The sequence below is a fragment of the Natator depressus genome, chromosome 8 (assembly GCF_965152275.1).
Source record: "Natator depressus isolate rNatDep1 chromosome 8, rNatDep2.hap1, whole genome shotgun sequence".
In the NCBI taxonomy this organism is placed as follows: Eukaryota; Metazoa; Chordata; order Testudines; family Cheloniidae; genus Natator; species Natator depressus.
This window is the reverse complement of record NC_134241.1, coordinates 51,423,508-51,451,179: the sequence shown is the minus strand read 5'-3', so window position 1 is coordinate 51,451,179 and position 27,672 is coordinate 51,423,508. Positions and strand designations below refer to the sequence as shown.

Below are 27,672 nucleotides of genomic sequence, written 5' to 3'. Positions count from 1 at the left end.
AAAGAGTCATTGTGCATGAGTTCAATGATACGGTTTTCAAAAGCGCTCAGTATTGGCCTAACTCCACTCCCATCAAAGTTGATGGGAGCCTTCTGTTAACTCCAATGGGAACAGTTAGGCAGATACTGAGTGCTTTTTAATATCTCACTCTGTATGTCCAAATCTGCCCAATTTTTGTGCATGGAATACCTGAAGATAGCCCTAAGATAGGAAGATTCTCTGACATCCTGTTTCAAGCCTGGATGGGTTTCTGAAGGCCCAGCATTTAACACCTCTCAGTCAATTTGGATCAGTAACTGTTGGGTCTCCTTTTGTAGTCACAATCAGGAGATCGGGAATCTGCTGCTTTAATTCTTTCACACTAGCCATTAAAAACATTTCACCTGTTGGCAACAGTTGCACCAGGAAAGTCCAACACCCAATGCCCTGGTGCCAACCTGTCAGTCTTCATAAATCAGACCAAATCCCAAGAGGAACAGACCAAATCCTCAACAAGGAATAGTCTCTATTAGTAGTACCAGGATGAGAAGGAAGACCCACAGTAGCATATAGCATTAGAATTAAACAACTGGGAGACCCCTTAAATATTGCAGGGGATAAACTCTAGTGTAAATGAGATGTTATTTCGCAGGATTTTGACAAGACATTACCTGTGAAGGTCCTGTTATCCCGATTTGCTCATCATCTACTCCAGCCTTCTCCAGCATGGTGTCCATCACCTTCATCAGCTGGATGACCTCTAATCTCCCAGATGGTTTCCTAAAAGACCAGGGTAGAAAGGAAGTGCCATTCATTTAAATAAAATGTTACAAGGTATTACACAGAAATTAAATCCATACTGTCACTTCTTCTAATAGAAACGTAGTGCAGGGCAGTACTCACATAGATGGGAATAGCCGCAGTCTATTTTCACTATCTTCAAGTAGTGTTGTGTATTTACTGTAAAACAAATAAATTTTAAAACCTGCATCAGACAGTATTCTGGCTTAGCTGTAGAATTCAGGACTGCCTCAAAGGTGCTGTATAGAATGTAAGCTCTTTGAGGAAGGGACTGCCCTTTTGTTCTGTGTTTGTATAGCACATAGCACAATGGACTTCTGGTGCATGTTCAGGGCGCCTAGGTGCTACTATAATACCAATAAATAAAAAAATATAACACACACTACTAATATTATTATTAATATTACTTATATTAACATTATATATACTGCCACTCAGAAGTCTGGGATTTAATTCCTAATCTCAAAGGAAGAGAATATGAGACTCCAATAAATTTAAGGCATGGTGTTGAGGGTTTAAAAGAACTCTTTCTAGACTTCTTTGGTCAAGGTTTAGTGAACTCAATTCAAGCCTCACAGTCAGGAGGACTAAAAGGTGGAAAACCTGAGGGGGTAGCTTCAGGATTACAACTAGGGCCCTGAAGATCCACTATGTGGGTTGAGGGAACCTGTCTAGCTTTATTGCAGAATGCAATTCTAAATGGTAGGTAGAGTGTAAAAAGACACACTCCAATTAAACTCATACAACAGCCAACCGTGACTTTAAGGAGTCTCTCAGCATTGCCCTCTAATGACTGGACTAGATGACCTCCTGAGGACCCTTCCAGCCCTATATTTCTGTAATTCTGTGGTCTCATCAGATTTCTACTGCCACATTCACACCCAACCAGAAATACATTTGACAGCCCAGCTCTTGAGAGGTAGTCAGAGGAATAAAAAAAAAAAAAAAAGAGAGAGAGGTTTGGCCCTCTTTAGCCATCACACAACAATGGATGTAAGAGCATTGCTCAGACAGCTCTGCGGGGACAGGTGTTGCCTGACATCTCTTCTGCAGCCCTTTTTCTAGACATGCTCTTAACACAACTGCTAAATCAGACTTTATACACTCTTCACCTCTTGATTAGGTTGCATATATTTGGCCAGTGTTCTTGGCCTTGTTACCTTGCCCCACTCTATAGTGCAAGGCAGGCCATTAAACTTTGAGGAGAATTCTCTGTAAACCATACAAGCACTCACTCATCGTAGTACTCCAAGCCCAGGACTCCTTTGTTCTTCACAATGTGAAATTCTTCAGGGACCAGGCTATCTGCTACACTTGTCTGTGAAGGACAGAACGGAGACATCAGAGCATAAAACGCATTGGTAAAAGCTGCACACAAACCCCCACTATACCCCAGAAGGGATATCTGTTGGGGTTGCTTAGAGAGCAAGCCTTGTGCAGAAGCTTTTCGTACTGCTTTCCCATTTCTCCATGTATGTATTTAGAATCTGGATGATTGGTGCACTTCACAAATCTAAAATAAATGTAAATTTATGACAAAATAAACATGTGTCTGAATTCCGACTGTGAGATAGGAGGTTTTCTGCTGCTGAAGAAATTGTATAGCCAAAAAAAAAAAAAGCAGTGAGTTATTAGAACAAAGGGTAACAGATTAAAAGACTGTGCTGGGTGAGAAACCAGGCCTAAATCTAACACAGATCAACATCAGTCAAACTCTCACAGAGTTAGAGCAATGCTGAGTGCAAATGAAAATCCTCCCTAAATCTACACCGAGAGCTCATTCAAATTTAAAATCTTTATAGCCACACCAAAATGGAAGGGTTCAAAATGGAAGCACAGCATTCTGTACAGTGATGCCTGCAAGAACAGTTAGTGCGGCTATATTATTGCTTAAAATAATTATGGCTGGAAACAGCTAGACCTGAAATCCCACAAAACCAGTGCTCTTGCACCGTTCTCTGCAGGCACTCCAGCCGAGACAGGCTGAAAGAGAGTAACTGAATTACACTTTCCACCATTCCCTCAGTGACTACTATTATGAATATCTTGCTCTTAAACATACATTAATACTGGGAAAGGTAAAGAAGAATCAGCAGGGTTTCAGACTGGTGAAGAAAACTCTTGATCACTGTGTTCAAGGGCTCAAATGAAATGAGAAAGATTTATCAAACTTTAGCACTCACAGCACTAGTCATGGATGAACCATCAGGATGTGGTTCAGCTAAAGGGCTTGCTGGAGACATCTTTCTTTCATCTTCTTTTCCAGCTATGTCATATAGAAATGAAACATCCCTGAGGAAATAGAGGAAAGCGCTTGTTCATTGAGCTCATCACCAGGCACTCCACTTCTCTCCTAATGCTAGTCACAGTCTAAGGGGGGATTATTCTGTGCATCCTAATGAAGGCTATACCTGGAATCTTGTCACACTTGGCTAATAAAGGGTGACACACTGATATTTTAGCCATCTTAATCATTTCACTGAAGGTGAATCTGCCAGGAACTACTGTCTGCAATAACACTGGTCAGGGGTTGCTTTTCAGACTTGTTTCCACTGATGTGCCAAAATATGTGTGTGTCTTATTTCTGGTAAGGACAGCATATGATTGGAACATTATCACTTCCCTGGCATGACTAATGCAATGTTAAATTACAAGGAGCTGCCAAAAGGCTATAGGAGAGCTACATCCTCTTCCAAATCTATTAAAGACAGGCAGGGCTTCCTCACAGCAATCCTGGATTATATAAATGTGTGAGACTTGACTCCTTTGGAAAAGAGTAATTCCCAAAAGAAACCACATGACCTCAAAGGAAAACACCATGGCCTGAAAAATCTCTCCAGATTGTTAGGCAGCACTTCCATTTGTTTATTTCCCAGCCAATACTTGAGTGTTTGTTATCACAGCCATTAGACATGAACAGTAGGGATGTTCCCCGCCCTCATCTTTCTTCACTTTCACCATCTCTCTTATCCCCGTTCACTTACCTTCCAGCTCCCATCAGACAGATTGGATGGTCTATGAGGTATTTGAACTTGTTCCTGCGAATGGGATGCTGCCAGAGCCCATCTGGGGCACGCATACTCCCCTGAAGAGTAAGCACAAATATCACTTCTCAGTGAAAACCCTAAGTTCATGAGAAACAAAGACTACCCATCATTCCAGGGGTTACCTAAAGAATTGACAGGTTTCAGAGTGGTAGCCGTGTTAGTCTATATCAGCAAAAAGAATGAGGAGTACTTGTGGCACCTTAGAGACTAACACATTTATTTGAGCATAAGCTTTCATGGGCTAAAGCCCACTTCATCAGATGCATGCAGTGGAAAATACAGTAGGAAGATATATATATACAGAGAACATGAAAAAATGGGTGTTCCCATGGCATATATATCTATCTATAGATATAGATATATATCTTCCTACAGTATTTTCCACTGCATGCATCTGATGAAGTGGGCTTTAGCCCACAAAAGCTTATGCTCAATTAAATTTGTTAGTCTCTAAGGTGCCACAAGTACTCCTCGTTCTTTTTGCTAAAGAACTGAGTCGCCTGTGCTCAGATGGCTGAAGAGAACAATACCATTGACATTCAGAGAGAGAGAAAGAGAAGCAGGGAGATATTACTAGGAATATTTACACAATAGAAGGCAAACAGCAAAATGGTCACTAACAATTTTACACAGATCACATATAGGGCCCTCCATTTTTGCTTTTTACTGAATTTCTCTGAAAAATTCAGTATTCAGGCACAGGGCGCCTGCACAGAGGAGGGTAACCTCTGGTTTGTGACTGCTACAGTTGCACGGTGGGGCAGCCAGACAGGCAGAAAGTCTGGTCCCAGCAGCCAACACCACCTGAGCGCTGCAGCAACAGGCCCACAGGGAGTGGAAGGCTGCAACCTGGCCCCCCAGTTGGGCAGAGCCCCCTGCTGACCCCAGCTGTTGAGTGCAGCCCCATCTGCTTCCCCTGCACTGTTAGAGGGCTTATTCCTTCACCCGCTCACTTCCCTGGTCCTTCTTGCATGAACAGAGAGCAACAATACCTGAAGTCCGAAGGTGCAAACAATTCAATGTTTATTGGGGTGAACTTCCAGCAAGCAATGATTCCAATTTCCTTCCTCAGTGTCCCCCTTCCCAGCTCTGATGCCACAGAGCCTTACTTGTATCCCTGTTTCCATTCCCCCCCCTTAGCAAAACATGATTCCAATTCCCCCACCGCTGTTCCCCGCCCTTACTTCCTGACTGACTGCAGACTATATAGTGAAACTTGAGTTCTGCTTAGCTATATCTTAAGCAATCATTTTACTGAAATTTAACTAACGAATCCTAACATATTGTAAGGTTTCAGAATAACAGCCGTGTTAGTCTGTATTCGCAAAAAGAAAAGGAGTACTTGTGGCACCTTAGAGACTAACCAATTTATTTGAGCATGAGCTTTCGTGAGCTACATCCGATGAAGTGAGCTGTAGCTCACGAAAGCTCATGCTCAAATAAATTGGTTAGTCTCTAAGGTGCCACATGTACTCCTTTTCTTTTAACATATTGTAACATGATTATGTAACCAATTATATCCCACCATCTTAATTGGTTTACACCCAACAAAATTAATAATACACCAGACAGAAACAATCAGAGAACCAGAGATTATACAGACAAACAATAGAGAAGTGGAGACTACAGTGATAGAACAACACAGAAATGAGGATTTCACACCCCAGCTATTGATAAGTGTGTTCTTGCCAGACAGGATGCTATCAAACTAAGTTTTCTTTAACCATCTTTATCTGGTGGTGATAGGAATAAAATCCTGTCCTGATAATGCCTAACAGCCCAATAGCACCTTATTTCAATGTGACTGGTGAGGACGTGACCCTACACTTCTCAGCTTATAGCTGCCGCTGCTGCTTAGCCAAAGGCCTTAGCCTAAGAACAGGGTCTCAGACTGTCACAGTAAGAGAAGGCCCTATACAGGCAGACAGTGATTGTGATTCTTTCTTTTATACCTCTATAACTAGCTAAATGATAAACATATACTTAAATTCTTAAAGTATAGGCCTTTACAGACTGGCCTGAATATCTATATCCTAACATGTGCCATGGAGGATCAAGATAGAAAGGGAGCTGGGTGATAGTCCCTGTCCATTTCTCCTGCTAACCCACTGGCCCTCTTCTCTATTTTCTGGTTTTTGTGTTCTCTCATGCCCCATTATTAATCCTGATAATTATCCAGAAAACTGTGAAGTAAATTTTTTCCACTGATTTTCACTCATTTTTTAATATTTGTACGAAACACTACTAACTTCCCTAGGAATTTTAAACAAAATAAAAAGCAGAAACAAAGGGCCCTAATTATATAGCATACAGAGGGTCTGTTTGACAGGTTTCCATGAGTCCACATTAGGGCTTGGTTTATATAGTTCTGTGGTTCCCAACATTTTGGAGTTGTCCCCCCTTCTTCCCATTTATAACAGACTCTTGCCTGGGACCCCATCTTGTCTCTTCACCCTGTTCATTGTTGCCATATTCACTTGGTATTTCATCCATTTGCTCTCTCTCTTTCCCATCTTCTTCCTTCCTTCCTCTCTCTGCCAGTGTTCTACAGGACCCTGTTCTCAATCCCTTTCTGCCATCCCTCCATACACTCTCAGTCATTCTCCAGGGTTTGCTATCAACTCTATACTGATGACTTCCACATCTCCCTATCCACCCTCGGTGCCATTCCAATATTCCTCCCTGAACATCCAGCTGCCATCTCAACATGTCTCAGACTGGACTTCTGTGACACTCAGTACCTCAAAGTAACATGCTGGAACTCCCATATTCACCATTGTCATGTGATTATGATATGTTTTGTATAATGCAGGCCTTGTGGGGTATCATTTTAAAAGTCTTGCTCTGTTGAACCTTAATATCCCGTTGAACTGTATGTACTATAATTGTTTGTTAAGTTATGAAGTATTGCTATATCTGCTACTGAGATATGTTGTGAGGTTGGGATGTTGTACTTAGCACAGGATCTTTTCAGGGGGGATAAGGCAAAGCACCACATTTATTGGTAATACATGTATCAATCAATACTGTATCATATGCATATGATATATATTACATTCATGCACTCACATACACACACAAGCACACTCCGTCTTGTTGTTGTTACCAACTAGTTGCTCCCCTTAACTTCACTGGCCAGGTGAGTTAGATGGGGAAGGGGTGGAGCCGGGCTTCTGTCCATCCGGATCGATGCTGCGATGTTGACAAGACGAGACCCGGGATCCTCTGCAAGACACCTCACATTTATAGCAGCTTCCCTCTCATGCAAATCTATACCACAGATGCAAAATCTGTGTCTGTGTCAGTTGGTCATCTGTGGCACTTCCTTCTGGGTGTTGTCTTAATGCTGCCACATTTATTTTCAAAGAGGGTGTTTTGAAAAGAAGGTGCTCGCTTCTAACTCCCAAGGCCCTCAATATGTCTGATCTTCTTTAATGAGCCCACTTGACAAGTTTTATTGTTCTTGGGTCTGGCTTCCATCCCCTCTCCAACTGTTGCAGTTGTCTGGAGGTGCTTGCCTTCCACGCCTTACTCATTCACCTCATTCATTCAACAGGGCAATTGATTAAAAGGGGGGAGATCTGATTCTACTCCTAGCGAAAAGACATTTTTCTTCTACCTTAACTATCCTTAGGGGCTATAACATTATACTAAGGCTTAATACAAAGTTCCTATATCAAAGGACTTGATACAAAGTTGTATGAAAATAGAAGTTATATATGGAAAGACTTAATACAAGGTTATATGAAGAGGCATAATACAAAGTCATATGAAAATGATACACAGTTATGCGAAGATGCTTAATGCAGAGATTTATCTACAGGGAAACGACCACAGCTGACCTTTCAGTAGTGTGACAAAGTCAGGCCAGACAGCTGCAAGAGGGTGTTCCTATTGGGTTCTGGGGAAGTGGACACCCGCCGGTGGCTAAAGGACCCTCCCCCAGCCTATGGGGAGAATCCACAGAGCCCGGAAACTCAAGGAATTACAGGGGACAACAAAAAAAATAACAAGGACTGGTGTGAAGATCAAAGGGTCAAAAATAGGGAACCTGAAGGGGACACCGAGCAGAGAACCCTGGACAGCACCCACTGTTCCTCAAAGGTGTCAAGGAAGCCAGGCGGACATTGCCCAGAGGAACTCTGCCTGGATGCGTGAATGGAAGGAGGATCAGAATTAGACCCCACAGTCACAGAGAATGCCCTCAGCCAACATCCTCTCCCTGGTGTTACAGACGGCCACCTTGGCCATCGCTAGGAGGAAGTTGACGAAGAGATCCAGCGACTTTGTGGGGCCACAGATGGGGGCGCATGTATAAAGAGGTGGGGGGAGAAATGCAGCCAAAAATGTTAAAGGAGGTCCAGGAGGAGTCGGAAAAGGGGTGCAACCTGGCGCACTCAAGATAAACATGTGCCAGGGTCTCCCTCATGCTGCAGAAGGGACAGGCTTCCGGGACTGGAGTGAACCACGCCAAATACACACCCGTGCTCACGGCTCCATGGAGGAGCCATCAGCTGATATCCCAGAGGGCTGCGGGACTAGGGTGGAATATAGGCTGGCCCACCGGGATTCCTCACCCTCGACAGATGACATTAAGTCCCACCATTTGGTATCGGAGTGGGACATGAGAGTGAGGAAATGGAGAGTATGGAGCACAGGCATGTACAGATGTGCCCTTGGCGCAGTTCAAAAGCGAACCAGCTGGAGGTCACGCAGCCAGCTCGAGGTATAAGGGTGGGGCTGCTGAGGAGGCTCGCAGGACAGGGACCCGATGAAAAGATCCAGAGGGCCCGGGGTGTGGGGTGGGTAGGGAGCACCTTCCCTCAGGACCTGCTCAAAGTAAGCTTGAGAGGCCGGTGACAAGGCTGCTCTCACCTCCTGAAGTATGTGTCTGGGAGTACGATGGGTGGAGAGCCCCACATGCTGAGCGAGCATCAGGGGATCCACCAAGTCTCCTCGGTCATAGTCCAGGAAGTCTCCGATCCTGGTGACTCCTGCCAGCACCAACCTCTGGTGCACCGAGGGGGACTCCGCCATCTGCACACCAAGTTGGGGATTGTGTAGCAGGGGCTCCACGAGGAGATTTACCCCTTTGGTGGCCGCCATGGACCTGGTTGCCGATACCAGCTTCCAGGGCCGGAGGAGGTCCTGGTAGAAGACCGGCAGCTCAGAGAGGTCTCACAGAAGACCTCTCGGATGGAGATAAAGAGAGGCTGGTCATATCGAAGCCCTCAGAAGCAGCACAGGAAGGCGTGTGCCAGAGTGCTCCACACTAGACTACATGCACCATAAAGAAGTCTCTGCAGGGCCTGGAGGCAGAAGACATGGACTTGAGTGCAAAGGTAGATCAGGTCCTGTCCTCCCTCCTCCAAGGGAAAACTAAAGACCCCTGCAGAGACCCAGTGCAGTCCTGGCAAAAAGAACTCCAGAACTATCTTCTGGAGGTGGGCCAGGAAACCCGCGGCCAAGATCAGGGTGTTGAGCCAGTGCCAGAGCATAGGACCAGCTGGTTAAGCATCATGCTCTCCCTCGGAGGAAGAGGCACCACAGCAGTCCTGTCCATCTCCGCAGCCGCTCACCCACCCTGCCCTCTAAATCCTGCCAGTTCTCCAGTGGAGAAGGATGTATGGCAGAAAGATAAATGCCAAGACAGAGCAGTGGACCCACACTCCACTGAATGGCTTGAAGCGCGGGTGGGAGGGAGCTCATCTGCCACCCGTCCCTGACCATCAGGCCAGAGCTCTTGATCCAGTTGATCCGGGTGAAGGAGGCCACCGAGTAGATCGTCTGGCAGGCCTTCACCCGCACCAGGTCGCCTGGGTCCTGGACCACAAGGAGCACGTCATTGGCGTACGGCAATGGGACCCGCCACAACTCCAGCTCTTGGAGCACCAACCCTGTCAACCTCCAGCGGAGGAGACAGAGGAAGGGCTCGATCGCCAGAGAATACAGCTGGCCCAACAGCAGACAGCCCTCATGTACCCCTTGCCTGAAGCTGACCGGTTTGGTCAGGCTCCAGTTGAGCCTGACCAAACACTCCATGAAGGCATACAGCACCTGGAGAAAACCCACAAATTGGGGCCTGAAGCCGAATGCTCACAGAGTGCTCAGGAGATACCCGTGGTCCATCCTGTCAAATGCTTTCTCCTCATCCAGGAAAAGGAAGGCGAATGACAGACCATCCCTACACCCGAGCTCCAAGAGGTCCTGGACCAAATACAGGGTTTTCGAAGATGGATTGGCCCGGGACTCCAGCCGCAACGAGATGGCCTTCACTATGACTTTGTAGTCCTATGCCATTTCCGAAGGTCGTGGAGATCCACCTTCTTCGGTAGCAAGGTGAGCATGGCTCACCTGCATGACAGAGGGAGGACCCCGCTCTCCAAGGACTCGGCCCAGATGGTGACGAGATCCAGGACAAGGACATCCCAGAACACACAGTAGAACTCCACGGTCAGCCCATCCATGCCTGGAGATTTATTAGTGGGCATGACATGGAGGGCTTCTGAGAATTCAGACAGAGTGAGTGGCAGCTCCAGCCAGTCCCAGTTGCCTGCACTGACCGTCGGGAGTTCATTCCAGAGCACTCTGAAAGCATCAGCTTCGGTCGGATCCAGGGAGAAAAAGCTGGCATAGAAGGCCCTGGCCCTTCCACACATCTCCTCCGGATCCATGAGAGGGGTGCCGTCCTCTGCCAAAAGGCAGGTGACCTGCTTCTTGGCCCCCCCTCTTTTTCTCCAGGGCATAGAAGAAGTGGGAGCCGCGATCCATCTCCTGAAGGAGATGGATGTGGGAACGAATGAACGCACCCCAGGCCTGATGATCCTTGAGGGCCCGGAGCTCCTCACGCTTCTCCCGGCATGCTCTGCAGAGGGATGGATCCCCGGGTCTGGTGTCCAGGCACCTCTCCAGCTCCAAGACCTCCTGCTCCAGCTGCTCTATCACCACATCCCTCCGCCGACTGGTGCCCCAATCACGACAGAAGAGCCGGGCACTTACCTTCCCCACATCCCACCATCGCTGCACTGAGGGAAAGGCACACCTCTGCTCTCGCCAGGCCAGCCAGAACTCCTGGAAGGATGCCACGAAACTAACAATAACCTGCTGGAGGATGTGGAAGTGCCAATAGGCCTGCCCCAGCATCTCAGAAGTCAGAGAGGCCATCACGGCCACCGAGAACGGGGCTGGCCGAACGCTGGAGGAGTGGGCCCATGAGAGATGATGATGAGATAGATAAATGTAATCCAACCAGGAGTAGTACGACTGATCTTCCTCCACCCGGACATAAGTAAAGGTAGACTCATCATCCAGGTGGTGATCGCACCAGATGTCCACCAGGGAGTGATGGTCTATGATCTCCCGGAGGACGTCCGTGTCAGCCGGACTCTGCTCAGTCCCCGAGCGGTCCCACTCTTCGAGGGTGGTGTTAAAATCCCCACCCAGGACTAGGCACTCACGAGGATCCAAAGAGCTGAGGAAGGTGGATGCCTGCTGAAAAAAAATGCACCCACTCTGGGCTCGATGTCAGGCAGGGTGCCATCTGCAGCCGGGCATGGCTCAGGGGTACCCCAGGAGTAAGAGTGTGGGCATCAGTCAGAGGAAGGGGAGAAAGGGGAGGAGGGGGCATCGTAATGCAACTGCCGCCCAGATCGAGGCCCACTGGCAGGGGTTGTCCTCCCCCAGGGTGACCGGGGTCAGACCCAGAGCCTCAATTGCCTCGAAGATGGAGCAGAAGTCCCCACCCGATAGCCTTGGCAACACTCACCTCGGTGCCGATGGTGGGCACAGTTGACAAGGGGACGGGGAGGGCTCAATCCGAGGCCCCCACAAGGAGGGACTCCAGAAGGGGGCTGGTACTGCTTCTCGCTGCTGCCATGACTTCCCCAGCCAGCTTTAGGTGTTGGACACTATCAGGAGGTGCAACCGAAGGCTCGGCATCAGGGGCCACTCTCCTGGTCTTATGAGGAGCCTCCTCCCACTCCGCATCAAGGGGGAGGTGCTGAGCTTGTGCCTTTCACTTGCCCTGCTTCCCCTGGAGGAGAACCCAGCCCTCTAAGGTGTTGGTAGAGGGCTGGCCCGCAGGGGCCGGGCCAGGGGGCAAGGATGATGGTATAAAGGGTCAGGGAGGCATTGGTGGGGGGACGTGCCCCTCGCCTGGCAGAGGTAACACCGGCCCTGCCCTGAAGAGTAGTACACCCGGTAACGGGTCCCTTGGTGGGGCACCAAAAAGGACCCCTCAAGCGCTTCCCCGTCATGAACTGCCAGTGGAGGTTGAATCTGCATCTGTTAGCGGAACGAGAGGATGTGACCGAGGGCGGGGTTGTTACAGCCTAGCGGGAGAGGGCTAATCACTGACAGGGCTTTCCCAGGGTCGAAAGGAAAGGCTAAAGAGCAGCATTGGGAAGGAAGGGCAGGATGGAAGTGAAAACCACCCATATGCTCAGGTCCTCCAAGGGCTCAAGGGGGACGTACATGCCCCCCCCCACCAGGCGCCTCTCCACCACTTCCTGGGCAGCGGCCTTCGATGCCAGGAAGAAGACTACCTTCCCATACATCTTAGAGGCTGCTACATGGCCTTGGGCCCCACCACCCTCACCAACGCCCATCTCTATGTGGGGCAAGGCGAGCACCAGGAGGCAGCGGACGCCGTGCTTTCTGGTTAGGGTGGGAAAGGAGCCCCAGCCACCAGGGATGGAAACAGAGGCAGTGGCTGAGTTAGATGACGAGGTGGCGGGTGGAGGGGCTGCGGCCTCCCGGGCATACGCGCTGGGGGTCAAGAGCTGGTGGAGGGAATGGCAAGGGAAGGGGCGGAGGGGCCGCAGCTCATGGTGGGGCTGCAGCAGAGGGGACAGCTGCTACCATGGGGCGGTTGGCCTTCCAGGTGGGGCTTTTACCCTTTTTTTCCCCCTGGCCCTTTCTACCAGCTGGGGGGGCTCCCCCAGAATTGGAGGAGACAGAAGACCTGGCAGCAACAGGATCTGTACCTGTGCCCGCCACTGACAGTGCCCCAGCAGGGGGCAATGATAGGCAGTCTGGCAGCAGCGGTCGAGAGGGTAGCCGCAGGGATGGTTGAGGGGGGAACAGGCAGAGAGGGGGCAGCAGGGTCAACCCAGGGGGCCCCACCCGCTGTTTCCCCCACCATACTCGGTGGGGATGGGGACAAGAGGCCAAACCACACCTCCCCACTAGGCTGCAGGCAGGGGAGCAGGGTGCCAAAAATTGGGGGTAATGGGGTGCCAATCAAGGCTGAGGAGGGGGAGTGCAATCAATGCCATGAGATGGGAATACCGGCTCCTTCGGCTGCACTGGGGAGGGGAAGGACTACAATATCAGAGGGTGGTGCATTGTACAATGGGGCTCAACATAAATGAGGAAGGGGCACAAGCATGTGGGGAGGGGACATGGGCGCACAGAATGAAGGGGCTGGACAAGGGGGGCAGCAGAAGTCAAGGGGAGAAGGGAATGGGCTAGAGGCAGACTGGGGACAGGGCCAGAATACCACAGGGATTAACTGCAGGGACTAGGGCTGGGTTTACAAACCAATAGACTCCTAGAGACTGGGGTGGGGCAGGCAAACAAACAAAAAAACTGCTGGGGCAGGCAGGCCAAATACAGGCAGAAAGGGGAAAGGGCAACACTGCTGCAGGGAGGCTGGTGGGCAAAGCAGAGGGTGGGAAGGCCCACCAGCCAAAGCAGCAGAGGAAGGGATGGCCAGTCCAAGGGCGGGGGTCAGGCAGCCAGGCAAGCAGAAGGGACCCCACAGGTGGTAGCAGAAACAGAGGCAGGGGAAGCAGGCCAGCAGGGCCCACCAAGGAGCGGCGGCAGCAGCAACCAGGGCGACCACTAGTGAGGCAGCAAGGGGGGCGCTAGCTCAGACAAAGACTGAAAGAGCTCTGGGCCCAACAGCAGTAGCTCCCCACCCACACGACAGTCGTATTCTATTAAATTCCAGGGAAGTGGGTGGGTGTAAGCTCTAGAATGTTGAAGGCCCTCTTCCCTATCAGCTGAGAAGGGGTTACCACAAGTCAATTAGGATCAGCTGAGAAGGGGTTGCCTCAGGTTAATTAGGAACACCTGACTCCAATTAAGGGCTTCCTGAGCCCTTTTAAAGCCCCTCCCATGTCCCTGCCCCCCCACCCCCTGCAGTGGCAGTGGGCAAATAAGCAGTTCTAGGAGAAGAGGCTGTGCTCCTTCTCATAGAGAAAATAGACAAGCCTAAGCGCCTACTAAGGGAAGGATTGACTCCCCAGGGCAAACCACAGGATGATACCCGACCCCAATGAGGAGGTAGGGGGAGGTATCTTCCTTTGTATTGGTGTCTAGTGAAATAATACCTTCTGTTTGTTGTAGATCTAAGGGGATGATCCTACCCAGAAAATATGGCTGAAGGAACACAGAATGGGGAAGATGAAGACTGCCCCAGTGCAGCAGACAGGGGTTGATTTACCCCAGGCCTGTCTCGCCAAAGGGAGAAGTGCTGAGGCTGGTGAGTCAAAGAAGGTGCCTTGCTAGAGCAGGGATAGAGGAGCAACTATCATTGGCCAGACAGGTGTTGATGGCCCACCAAGAATAATCTACTATCCCAGAAACTCCACACAGAGGACGCATAGGCAATGAGGGCTGTCTAACCCACATCACAGCAATTATCTTTCTAGCATTTGGAAGAAAGTATAAAAGAGGGACAGTGACATCATCACTTGGCCTCTCTCCTCTCCCATCTCAACACCCAGAAGATCATCTAAAAGACACAGACTTCGAACTGGGGAGGTTGGTCCCAGGCTGGGAAGGAAATCCAGCCTGTGAATTGAGAACTGAGCTGCCTGTAACATTTATTAGGGTGAGAGACTGCTTGATTCAAATTTTTCTTAGTCTGTAGAATTTAGACTGAATTTTTTTTTCTATGTAACCAACTTTGATCTCTATGCCTGCTACTTATAATCACTTAAAATCTATCTTTATAGTTAATAAATCTGTTTTTATATTTTATCTAAAACTGTGTGGTTTTGGTTGAAGTACTTGAGGAATTTCAGCTTGTGTTAAAAGGGCTGTTGCACATCCACTACCATTTTGTTGGACCGGCGAACGAATTAATGAGCTTGCACTGTCCAAGGGAGTCTTGAGCAATGTAACGGTATATTTCTGGGGTGCAAGGCTGGAGTCTGGAGTGATTGGCTGGTGCCTCTCTCTGTACAATTCATGAGCAGCTCATGAATTGTACAATTCATGCTCTCTGTACAATTCATGAGCAGTACATTCATGCAATTTAGTGGGGTGTGGGGCTCCATATGCTAAAGGCTGAGTGATCACAGCACCAGGAGAAGTTCTGCTGTTTGTCACTGACAAAGCATCGTGAGAGACAGCGCAAGCTCGAGAGTTAAGGGGGCACAGCGATCCCACAGTTTTAGGTTATAGCCCAGGGATCCTGTCACAACTTCCCAAGTCTCTCCTCCCCTTTTTATGTCGCTGTTAACATCACACACATCCTTCTGATTCTCAAAGCTTGCAATACTATGCTCATCTTCCAGTTCTCTCCCACATCTTCCCTCACATAACTAAATCTTGCCTTTTTGTCAGCTACAGTACCTCCAGAATTTGCCCCTTCTTCAGGAGCCCTCTTGCCAAGATTTCAGTCCAGGTACTAGTTTCCTCTTGCCTTAAACACTACAATCTCCTACTCTCTAACTCCCGCCCCTCCAATTTCTCCATTTATAGTTCATCCAGAAGGCTTGGCCAACAGAGCATTGTAGTGTACCCTTTCAAGTCTTTAGTCTGTGAGGCAGGAATGATGGTTTTGACTGGCACAGTAACCAATTGTAAAGCTTTATGCACGCTATGGTGCTATACAAATGATAAATAAAATAAATTATAATAGTAATAAAGTTTCCAAGAAATAGAAAAGATCAAAACAGCAGTCTAACCAGTTTCCATATAGCTCTCTGTCACCAGAAAAAGCCAGGACTAATACAGACAAAATAGTTATCTAATATTTTAGTAACAACAAAGTGTGCTAGGCACTTTATGGTAAGTAAATGACAAATTCCCTGTTTAAAATAGCTTAAAATCCATATAAGGTTGTTGTAATTAGAACATAGGTGTAATATAAGTTTAACAAGGTTATAGATCCATTGAAACAAGTCACTTCTAGCCAACAGAAACACAGAAAAGACACGCTGTTCTAATAAAACCATGTGCTACACTAAATTCATTTAAACTTTTAGCTGCTGGAATAAAAACATGCTGCACAAAAGAATTCCTTTAACTATTTGGTAGCACAGCTGGATACTGTGCTAGTATAGATCTAAATGGAACAATTCTGGGCAGGTCTTATCCTGAAGAGGAAAAGGCACTGCCTAGGATAATGTACGTACCTTGAAGTCTTTCGCACTTTTGTTTTTCTTGGGGGGTCTTAAGTATTCAGGGCTATAGGCAGTACTGGCAGCAGAAGTCAGAGCTAGGAGGATCTCTTTTGGGATGAAATCACACTGTAGAGAGGTGGGAAGAGGCCCTGAACAGTCCAGCATACTTGATTTATTTCTTAAATGAGGGAGCTCTGGAAAACAGCAGGAAAAAACCCGCCAGTAGATGCTGATACATTTTGCTGGGGAGGGAAACACTGTTTTCAAAACAATATGGTGAACTGGCTCCATTCTCATGTATTTTTGAATAGATCTTTATTAAAGGATCATCTTATCCCATCATTATGAATTAGCCCCACAGAAGTAGCTCTCCAACATGAGCCCATTGTAAACCCACTGCTGTGGCTCCCCTGCAGGCAGTGCTGCTGCTACTTGTTCAGTATGTAGCAATAGGTTTTCTGTGAGAACTTCAGCATCAGCAAACAGGCAGCACAAAAGGTGTCAAACTGCTGCTATCTGCAGAGTTATTTTACATATGGTAGTACAGTACGCACACATTTACACACACGCAGATGAGCACTCACAGAGGATGAGCATCCTAAATTCACCATTCCTTTGCTGGTGCTCTGAGGTGTTGGATTATATTTAGAGCCCTGCAAATCAGTGAATATTCACTTTAGATCTGTGAATCATTTTTGTGGATTGTGGATCGGCTGCTGATACAAATTTTGTATCCGCTCAGTGTTCTAATTATATTCAAACCACAGATGTAAATGTAAGAGCCACATGACCCACCTCAATACAGTGAATATATAAAAACAAGAAGGTACTTCCAAACTGCAGTCTCCTGTTTATCAACCTCTTACTATGGATTGGTAGGAGGTCAATTTTCTGCAAAAGTCATGGTGACTGAGACATTTGTGAATGGTTATTAAACAACACCCCACATGCAGTTAATACAGTATCATCTGGTCCCCAGCTGAGATTTACCTGCACTTCTGCTGACAGGTACCAGAGATAAGCTACCTTTCATTTTTCTGCCCTCTGGTTTGGATGCAGATGGTGGCCCAGGAACTGGCATTTGATTGAGGGACATGGTGAGTGGTTTACTATTCATTTATACAAGGAAATTTTCAATGATGAAATAACCTGCAAGCAAAATTAAATCAAAATTGTTGCTGGGCTTCATCATTTTTATGGAAATAAAACTTTGGTGTGTCGTACAAGGAGTGCCAGAGTCAGGAACCAGACATGGTGCTTTGGTGCTGAGGCAATTCCAAATGGAAGTCACTTAAAGCCATCTACTAAAAGGGGAGTTAAAGATGTAGTGCTGGATGTTATCAGTTGGACCTTCCAACTTTGCATCCAAAATTATATATATATATATATATTTTAAAAAGCTTAGTTTTAATATTTAACATGAAGCAGGCACTAACCATTTCACATACAGTTGTTGTGATTACAGTGAATTCAGCTCTAGTATCTATTTTTCAATTCACTTTTTCTTCATTTATTTCCAGTGCCAAACCAATCTACTGTAGAACCTTGCTCTAAAATTATTAGAGCCAGTGACAAACTGTGCTCCTCCATCATCACCAGTGCTTTATCCTCCCATTCATATATGTGATTTTCCATTTGTTTCCAATTTGTGTTGAGAGTAAAACACTTGTCAAAATAGTTGCCTTTATTACATGCACGATACCACAATGCTTGTGTTGGACACATCTGAATTGTATTGCAATTACCTCCATATTTATTGCAAAAAAATCTGGTCTCTCTCATTTCACCCATTGTATTCTGACTTTTATGTCTTGATATCTACCTAACTGGATGCATTTAAGTTTTTTTCACAGCTTACTAAGCAATCAGGGCCGGCTCTAGGCACCAGCAAAACAAGCAGGTGCTAGAGGCGGCACATTTCTAGGGTCGGCATTCCGGCGTCAGCCATGCCGCCCCTAGAAACGTGCCCCCGCTGCCCCAGCTCGCCTCCGGTCAGCCTCCGCCTGCTCCCCTGAGAGTGCCGCCACCGCCACTCCGCTTCTCCCCCCTCCCTCCCAGGCTTGCCGCTTGTGAAACAGCTGTTTCGCGTGGCAAGCGAGGGAGGGAGGGAGAAGCCTAGCAGCGGCGTGTTCAGGGGAGAAGGCGGAGCGGAGGTGAGCTGGGGGGGGAGAGCCGCAGGAAGCAATGGGGTGGGGGGAAATGCCGCACGCCGGGGAGAGGAGGCGGGGCAGGGGATTTGGGGAAGCCGGGGAGCTGGGGGGCACGAAAAAAAAAGCGGCTGAAATTGTTTTTGCTTGTAGTGCCAACAATCCTAGAGGCAGCCCTGTAAGCACTCCTTTGGAAAGCCCATTTTTTACTAGCTGCAAATATACATCGTTTTTGCAAAGTCAAGCCACATCTCATGTTAGCCTTCCTTTAATCTGGGTACCAATAACAACACAAATAATTAGATCAGCAAGTGGACTGTTAACTGCCCCTGGGCTTTAGCCTTATCAGGGGATGATCAACAGCCGCCGCTGGCTAGTGACTGCTTGGAAAGAAGATGTGCCTTTCCGAAGTGATATTCTGGCGTGGCCTGGATCAAGGTACCCTTGATATTTCTGCCTGCCTCATCAGCAGACCCCGTCCCTGCCCCCCGCAGAGTACCCTCCATGCCCACGGCCGGCCCCACCCTGTTGACGGTTCCTCCCGCTCCAATGTCCCGCAGGGGTTCAGGTAGTTTCTCCCGTGCAGCCGGCAGGTGCAGCGGAGCGCCGTCCACGGCGCTGTCAGCCAGTGGGGGGCAGCCTCCACCCCGCCCCGGACAGCATCACCCCGGCCCCCAGGGCTCCCCCGCGAAGCTCAGCGGGCGGCAGCGAGCTGGCCCCGCGAGAGGGGCCAGGTTGAGGGGGCGGGGCAGGAGAAGGGGGCACAACCCGCCAGCCCCTCGTGTCCCCGCCGGGGGTACGAGCCGCTCCCCCTGCAGTGACACACCCCCCCCGTCCCGGGGTCGAGCGGGGCCTGCCCCCAGGAGCCCCGCCCAGGCGATGCCGGGAGCTGGGAGGACTCCGTTTACCAGCTCTCAGTGGCACCGGCCCTGGCCGTTCAGTGTGTTGCTATGGAAACGAAGGGCTTCTCCCCCCCAGCTGTCCGCGTAGCGCCTCGGAAGGTAGAAGGCCCCGGCCCCGCCCCTCCCGCGGGACTCTCCTTCCCGCGCCCGTTCCTCCGGGCAGGCGCCCGGCTTCCGCACTGCGACCGCGACAGCCGGGAAGGGGGCGGGAGAAAGAGGGCTTTGATCAGGCAGTGGCTTAGTCACCTCAGCAAAGCCACGACCGCTCACGGAGAGGGTCACCAGGTGTCCGGTTTTCAACCGGGACACACCGTTGGAAGGGGAGCCTGGCGGGGCGCTGCGAGCTAAGGCAGACTACTCCCTCCGGGTCCCGTGCCACAGCCCAGGGCTCTGCACACGGCCCCTGCGCCGAGCACTGACTCCCTACGCCCACTGGCCAGGAACGGCAGCCAATGGGAGCTGCAGGGGCGGTGTCTACAGGCAGGCATGGTCTGCAGAGGTAGTTGCTGCACCTCCGCTCCGCCTAGGGGAGCCAGACCTGCTGGCCGCTTCTGGGATGCAGGGACAGGTACCTTAGCCCCCACTGCTATGCCACTGACCGGGAGCCACCACCGGTGACCTCAGCCCACACCCCCTCCTGCACCCCAACCCCTTACCCCAGTCCAGAGCCCCTTCCCACACGCCCGGTGTTTTAATCCAGCCCTCGAGCTCTCATCAGGGAGCAGGGTCGGGGCTTTGCCCCACTCCACACAGCTCCTGGAAGCAGTGGCATGTCCCCCTCCAGCTCCTACATTTAGGGGCAGCCAGGGGGCTCGACACACTGCTCCTGCCCCAAGCGTGGCCCCCACAGCTCCTAGTGGCTGGGAACCACAGCCCACAGGACCTGCAGGGACAGCGCCTGCAGCCAGGGCAGCGCCTCCACTTAGGCGGCGGAGGGAGAATATGCCACTGCTTTTAGGAACTGCTTGAGGTAAGTACCACCTAGAGCCTGCCCCAGCCCTAATCCCCCTCCTGCCCTACCCCAGCAGGTAGCTAGACAAAGGTAGGGAGAAATGTATGAAATATTATCTCTTCTGCAATTACGAGTCAACATTCACTTTTTAAGAAATATTTCTTTTAGAGTTCTCTTCTCTTTTAAAAGCTTGATATAAAATGTGTATTCATTTCATAACATTAATGTTTTTGTGCACAAGCCAGCAAAAGGAATAAAAGTCAGAGTTAGGCTGCAAATTTTATTCATAGAGGTATATGAACATGCAGCAATACATGCACTTCCCTATACAAAAATTTCTTACATGCATGCACACACTTGCCTACACAGAGAGACACCCAGCTGGGAAGGGAGGAGGGTGGGCTGGAGGGGATAGATGGGGAAGGGCAGGTAAAGGAGAGGAGGGGGAAAGAAAGAGGTCAAGGACAAGAGCAGGGTAAGGGTAAGAGGCAGCAGTGAAGGAGAGAGGAGGGGGTGGATGGGGAGGCAGATGGCTACAGGTGCATGAGGATGTGGGGGGCACAGGGGTGTATAGGAACATAATGGGAGTGAAGCAGTGTATGAAGGTGAATGGGGTGCAGGGCTGTGGGGAAGTGAGGGACATGGGGTGGCAGGTCTGGGAGGTGGAAAGAGTGGGCAGGAGAGCACTTTAAGGCGTACAGGGCTGGGATGGGTAGGTGTGGAGGACAGGGTATGATGGGACAGGGAGGGATGCAGTGAGGGGGATGGGGTGCAGCCCCATTCCCAGAACTCTGAGATGGGGATACATACCTCCAACTCCTGGGTGCTGGCAAGGGGGCAACAGACCGCAATGAGCTGCAGCTCGAGCCCAACCACAGGAGCACGAGAAGCGGGACAGTAACAGCCAACCAGACTTTTAAACAGCCCAGTCAGCATTGGTGACTGGAGCCACCAGGTTCCCTTTTCAACCAGGTGTTCCAGTCAAAAACCAGATCCTAGGCAACCCTAATTGAAGAGCTAAAGAGGCTGCACACTTGGCTGCCCAAAGCAAGCAAGCATCATTCAGCCTCTGGATAGTTTCACAGGTAAGGTTTATCAGATATAGGCAAGCAGACAGCCCATTCATAGGCAACCTACAGACCCCAGCATACAAGACTCCATCCTAGCTTGCTGTGCATTGCATGCCAAGATGGGTAGTTCCAAGGGGCAACACCTTTGTAGCAAGATGGGGGTTGAAGAACAGGCACGGCATTTGGGTTCTTGGCAAAGTGAGCAAAGCGGCCCTGCTATGGAAAGTTTGGACCTCCTTGCCTGCTGGGATGGGAAACTTAACAAGGCTCCTAAAGAACAGAGATCATCACAGATGGCTGGGGCCAAAATGTATCCATGGGGCAAGTCCACTAGAGTCAATTTTAGCCCCTAGATTCAGAAATGCAGAAGCCAACTCTCCCCCTTTTCTATTGGCATCTAAATGAATGATAGCCTGGGGGACCAAGTGCACTGAGTTGGCCCTTGCAGGGGATAAAAGCAGAGGAGCTGGGATTAAGAAGATGCGACCCCTAGGATTGTCATTGTTTAGAAACGAGGAAAGCAGGTTTGGAATTGGGAGTTACTTAACGCTCTGCATGGAGATGCCTGGGGACCTGTGCCCCATGGGAGCTTATTCCTTCAGCACAAGAGTTCTTGCCCATTCCCAATCACTCCCTCCTCCAATATCCCTCCACAATGCTTTGCGACAGATTCCAGAGTGGGCACACAAGGACTCTACGCAATAGGTTATCGGGGTGCTTGCTGAGCAGGTGGGGTTGCCCTGGTGGCTGTCTGGTACCCAGAGCCTGGCTCCGGCAGAAACATGATGCATAGATTGGAGGAGGAAAGAAGTCTGTCACCCCTGCTGCCTCAACATCCAGAAACAATGCGCTTCATCCTCCCGCCAACTCCAGTAGGGTGGGGTGCAGCCTGTCCCTCGCAGTAACATGGGCTCTAGGGGACACTGAAGAGAATAGACCCACACACCTTTCCTAGATAGCAAAATATATTCCAGTAGATTATATAAACAGCGTTTCTGCATGACAGAACATTTTACAAGTTAATACATTGCAGACAGTAACAGAATCACATCTCCACAACAGGCATCTCTTGGCAGCTATTCCAGCCTTAGTAACACCAGAGGTTGTTCATACCACTTACAGGTAGAGTGCAGTTTAGTTTCCTCTACTCAGTGGTATTTGTACACTGAATTCTTTCTGCTGCCCACCCTTTCCGATTAAAGAGATTAGAATCTGTCTGCTCCAGGAAGGAGACTAGTAGGGTTGTCGACTACTCTTAACAGCAAAGACCCCAGTGCGCTGGGTAGAGACTTGCAGGTATCCTGCTGACCAGGTGCATACCCCTAAGACATCTGAAAAGAATGCACGCTCTCTCAGAGGGCACATTTAAACCATTCCCTCCTTCCAGCTCATTTACATTCAGAGATTCAAGGCAAATGATTCACTTTCCATTAATAGGTTGATACTGCCTCTTCCCATCCCAGGCACCCTGCCTCAAATCATTGATTTCTTCACAGCAAGTAAAAACAATTAGGCTTATTTTGATAATACTTATTGAACAGTGTACAATTTTAAGAGATCAAAGGCAGGATTTCTTTCCGTTCTAAAGCCATCTTCACACAGGAAACTAGATAGCTTGGTGGGTTTTTTAAAAGCAGCAAAAAAAAAAAAAAGGACACATTAGGTATGAAGATTCTGTATGAATCTACAGTCCTCTTACAAGGACAAATATACAATACCCTTGCGAACTATTACATATTTCATATATGCAAGAAACTGGGTACAAAAAAATCTCACCACATTAATACAGATTTCTGTGATGTTACTGAGCAGTGAGTTGAGTTGTATTGGTGGGCATTCCAAAATGGAAGCTTCCCATTTCATGGATGGTTAAGAGATAGTGGAAGTAAGCTTCACAATTTTACAAAGAACTCTTAATATGTGTATATAGTAAGAATTCAAATAGGTTGTTAGCCTTAAGTGGCCAAATCACTGGCTAGACCACCACACTGATAGCTCTGGGATTCTACGGCGTACCAAAAAAACAAAAATAAAAAAACTTCAAAGGTAGTATCTTCAATTCCCATTTAGCCCAGCAATGTGCAGTCATTTCGCTAGAAAGTCTAAGGCCTCAAGTATTTCCCCAAGGCAATCATGAAAACTGAATTTCAAGCTGATATAAAATCTCACAAAATAAGTAGTCAAAAATAGCAAAATTTGTCAGTAGTGTAGTTGTTAATGCTCTCTAAAGGCATGGTTTCAGGTGACTTGAACTACAAGGTAAGAACTGAATGTGTCAAGAAAAAAGGCCAGTTACAGCAATTGAACATGCCTGTATAATGACTGGCTTCTGCTTGCAATACTTTAATCCTTTGGCTCCAAGCATTGAGGTTATTGACATAGTAATGCTCAAGATTCTACATTATAGGTAAACTGGCGCCATAGAGTTATACCTAGAGTCCTACTAGTAGGCAGAGAAGACTCAAAATACAATTCTTCCTTCTTTTGAGAACACTGACACACAGTAGCAGGAATCAGACACAGGGTTCAAGAAACCCAAGCCTCTAATCCATCATAACCCAGGGGAGTGCAAGGATTTCCATACATAAGCAGTACATTGCGTTTTAAGAACTATGATTAAAGTCTACTGACTTCAATTCATCTTAGATGGAAGAGAAGTGCTACTATCTGACCTCAAAGCTATTTTTAAAAAGGACATTATCAGGTTACAAATAATCTCAAAATTTTACTAGCACTTTTTTTTTTTTTATTTTATTAAAGAAAAGGTCTAATTTACTCTCCATTATAACTGTTCAAGCTCTACTAGTGGAAGTAAAAAACCAGAGTAAAGTTTCTAATGATTTTCACCTCCAAGCTCTTATATACTAGCACAAATGTCCTATGTTTGGGGGCACACATTTGTTAAACTTTTTCTACTGAAATTAAAAGAAAAATAATGAAAACAAGAGTTTTGATATTTAGTACAAGCTTTCGTTCAATTAAAAAATCCATCGTATACATTCAATACCTGAATTTGTCACAGATTTGACCTGGTTGTGTTCTTTTAATAAGAACAGGAGACCTACCTCTTGGACAGGAACTAAAAACTAAGAAAAAAATACTTAAAATCAAAATAGTTGGCTCTGATGAAATTATGTTTCAACTCTGGTTAGAAAATAACTTTCATTGTCAGCACTGGTAGCCATGCCTGTGGCTTGGAGGTCAACAGGATCAACTCGCCACTCATAAAAATGCCATTAAAAACATTTGAGTAACTGTGAAATTACAGTACTTAATGAAAGCCAAGTTGTTCTCTACCACTCGGCTCCTTCAAGCAATGGAAGCTAATTACTGTAGCATACAATTCAGTTGTGTCCCTGCTGTACATCACTTAAATGAATAAATGCTATTCAGATAAACAGGAGTTATATGGTTAGTTTCTGAACTCATTTGTAACCTAGAGTGCAGAACTGACATCTCCATATAGAAAGGAAAGCGGACAGTAACTGGAAGGGGACCTCAATCAGATAAAATCATGTGCAACTGCTGTGGTAAAGGGAATATTCCTAGTTTGAATACCCTTTCAGAGTTTCTCCTTGTAGCAGTGCAATGGTCCCTTCTCCCTCCCAAAGTAGGGCATGAACTTTTCCTGACTCCATGTATTTTTGATGCAAGTATTCCAAGGGAGATATGGCTTTCCATTGCAAAAGTAGTGATTTAGCGTTGAGAAGGGGGAAAAGGCTTTGATTCATCCCCTTATTTTCAACTGCTTGTGTGTCAGGAAGCCATTATGGAGCATCTTGTCAACATGTGGCAAGATTAACGGGCATTGTATCCAGTGGAGCTATTTGAATGAGAATACATTAAGTCCCACTGAAATCAATGGGCTTTTTCAACCTGCACCATAATACTCAATGCATACTAACATACGCAGAATAGTAAGTGCACATGCACAACAACAAGTTTTCACTTTCATTTGGCAGTTTTGTATCCCCCTAAGATAATTGATTAGTCTAAGGGGTACAGGGAGGTAAGTTGTCAGAAAAAGCAAACTCCTACTGCTCATAGTCACATGAGCTTCAGAGCACAATAGAAAAAGCCGAGGGGCATAAGAGCTGTAGTTAGAATCCTGACAGCCAGAGAGGTCAGGCTCTTGTGATTTAGGGACCAATCTTATGCTTTAGTGTAACAGAGCTTTTTGGTTTAAGAATGTATGCACTCAGGGCCCTACTTTTGAGTATAGCAAATATCTTCATATAGCCAGTAGCAACTGATCGATCATTCCAACCACAGAAAGAAAAAGTCTTCAGCATTAAAAATTTAACTTTCCCCAGCCCATTTTCAATTCCTATGTACTGTTTGTGGAAAGTAATTCCAGACAGAGGACATAGAAAGCCATCCACCAATACTTGGGCTATGATGCAAAGACATGTTGCTCTGTCACATAATATTACCATAGCAACAAGGAGGGTTCCAAAGAGCATACAGATTCTGTAGACCTCTCCAGTTACTGAAGGAGGAAACAACTTTGAAGGAATGTCTAAAACAGATTGACAGAGGCTACCGCTGAGCTCTACTTAGTCTGACCAGCCCATCTACTGTCTGGATGAAGAGTAGCAAAATACGAAGCGCCGCTGGAACGAGCAAAATTCAGTGGACATGACCTTCATCTCAGTGTTTCATGACTGACATGGGAATGACTGAGTAGAGCTGTGTGAAATGAGAGCTACCTGAAAGCCTGCTGCAGTCCACTTCAACTGGGCTGCCTCAGTAAAGTTACAAAAACAGTTTATCTCCAATAATCAGGAGGCACAACTTCCCTTAAAAAAAATATTTGAAGTGAATGATGTCATTGGTCCCTGTCCTTGGAGGAGCACAGGCTGATCTTCAGATATGGGAGGAAAGATGAAAACTGGGTTTAATGTTTTTAAATCTGAATATGACAATTCCAGGAACGTGGTTTCACATAGTCCAGGAATGTGGGCTAGAAGACACAACAGAAGAGAGGCAGCATGTTAGTCATGGACATGTGGTGGTGGACATTATTGTAATATCTACTGAAGTCTATAACCTTTTCTGTTCACACACCCCTTACAGGAAAAGACGACAGCAACACCACACATTCTCCATCTGATAGTCATGAAGGCTATGACTGATTCTGACAGCAGGGTGGAGCCAGATATTTTTTCAGGTAAACATAAGCATCTAGTCTATGACCATTACAAAAAAATAATCTATTCATCTGTCTTCAGCGAAGACAGATCTACAACAGCAGCTGATTGTTTCATGCCATGTCTCCTTCATATTGGTGTACATAAAATTCATGTGGTGGGGGTAGGGCAGAGGGGTTTGGAGTGTGGGAGGGGGCTCAGGGCTGGGGCAGAGGGTTGGGTGCAGAGGATGAGGGCTCTGGCTAGGGGTGAAGGCTCTGGGGTGGGACTGGAGATGAGGGGTTCTGAGTGCGGGAGGGGGCTCAGGCTACGGGGTGAAGGCTCTGGGGTGGGGCCAGGGCTGAGAGGTTCAGGAGGAGGGGCTCAGGGCTGGGGCAGAGGGTTGGGGTGCAGGCGGTGCAGGCTCTGGGGTGGGAATGAGGGGCTTGGGGGTTCAGGCTGCCCTGGGGCTGTGGTGGGGAGAGGGAGAGGAAGAGCGAGGGAGAGAGAACACTCCCCCCAGCCCTCTCTTGCTGCAGCAGCAGCTCAAGGCAGGGGGAGAGGCACCTCTCCCGGCTGTGGCAACTCCCGCAGTCTTGGGCCGGGCCGAGGGAGAGGCTCCTCTGCCCCAGCCCCAGCAAGTCCAGGGCAGGTCCGTGTTGGGGCCAGTGGGGAGGGGCACCTCTCCCCTGGCAGGTCTGCACTGGGGCTGAGGGGGAGGGGTGCCTCTTCCGTGGCAGGTCCATGCTAGGGGAGAGGCATCTCTCCCCTGCACAGGGCTTAATAGGCAGCTGCACAGCTTAGAGGGAACTTAGGACCAGACCTTGAATTCTGAGCCCACCTAGAATGGGCTTCAGGTAAAACCTTGCTGAATGCCTTTTCAAGGTGCTAAGCAAGACAGGTTGAGCTATCAAGACTACTCAGACACTGAAGAGTTTTTGTTTAGGACTGAAGTTGTCTATGTTTGACTTTAGAAAAATTTTTCTAATTTTCCCTATTTTAGGATTGCCACTGCTGAAGGCAAGGGGAAATTCCCTACAGACCCAACCAATGCAAAAAACAACCGAACAAAAACCACAAGACAAACCCCCCCCGCCCGCCCCCCCCAAAAAAACCCAAAAAACCAAAATCCCACAACTGTTTCTCTTCATCCTGGAGGCTGAGCATGCTGCCTCCCCTGCACTGTAATACTAGTACATATTGCCTGAATGGATGAAAGTGCTCAAAGTTTAAAGGATGTAAGCCCACTACTTGAAAACTGACAGGGTGAAATAAAATGCACTGTTTAG

General features: G+C 48.0%; 2 protein-coding genes and 1 long non-coding RNA gene across 5 annotated transcripts in view; 1 reads left to right on the top strand and 2 right to left on the bottom strand.

Moving 5' to 3' along the window:
• AXDND1 (axonemal dynein light chain domain containing 1) overlaps window positions 1–17,300 on the bottom strand; it is a 53,264-nt gene extending 35,964 nt beyond the window's left edge. Inside the window, exons 1-7 of one of the 2 annotated variants that reach the window (XM_074961037.1) lie at window positions 17,174–17,300; window positions 16,196–16,377; window positions 3,765–3,865; window positions 2,964–3,072; window positions 2,016–2,098; window positions 883–939; window positions 651–759 (exon numbers count right to left, since the gene is read on the bottom strand). In XM_074961037.1, the coding sequence (XP_074817138.1) occupies window positions 651–759; window positions 883–939; window positions 2,016–2,098; window positions 2,964–3,072; window positions 3,765–3,865; window positions 16,196–16,377; window positions 17,174–17,300 (768 nt within the window). The remainder of the gene's footprint in view (window positions 1–650; window positions 760–882; window positions 940–2,015; window positions 2,099–2,963; window positions 3,073–3,764; window positions 3,866–16,195; window positions 16,378–17,173) is intronic. The other variant, XM_074961038.1, reaches the window with a different exon arrangement.
• Window positions 17,301–18,263: 963 nt separating this feature from the next.
• LOC141992221 (uncharacterized) lies at window positions 18,264–27,484 on the top strand. 2 transcript variants are annotated; one of them, XR_012640554.1, is made up of 3 exons: window positions 18,264–18,336; window positions 26,331–26,424; window positions 27,387–27,484. It is a non-coding gene; the product is annotated as an uncharacterized LOC141992221 (long non-coding RNA). The 2 variants fall into 2 exon arrangements; XR_012640555.1 differs by lacking the exon at window positions 18,264–18,336 and adding an exon at window positions 18,609–18,768.
• The window catches only part of SOAT1 (sterol O-acyltransferase 1), a 46,576-nt gene continuing 39,824 nt past the window's right edge, over window positions 20,921–27,672 (bottom strand). The window contains exon 16 of the mRNA XM_074961039.1: window positions 20,921–26,217. Coding sequence (XP_074817140.1) covers window positions 26,161–26,217 — 57 coding nt within the window. The 3' untranslated portion in view covers window positions 20,921–26,160. The remainder of the gene's footprint in view (window positions 26,218–27,672) is intronic.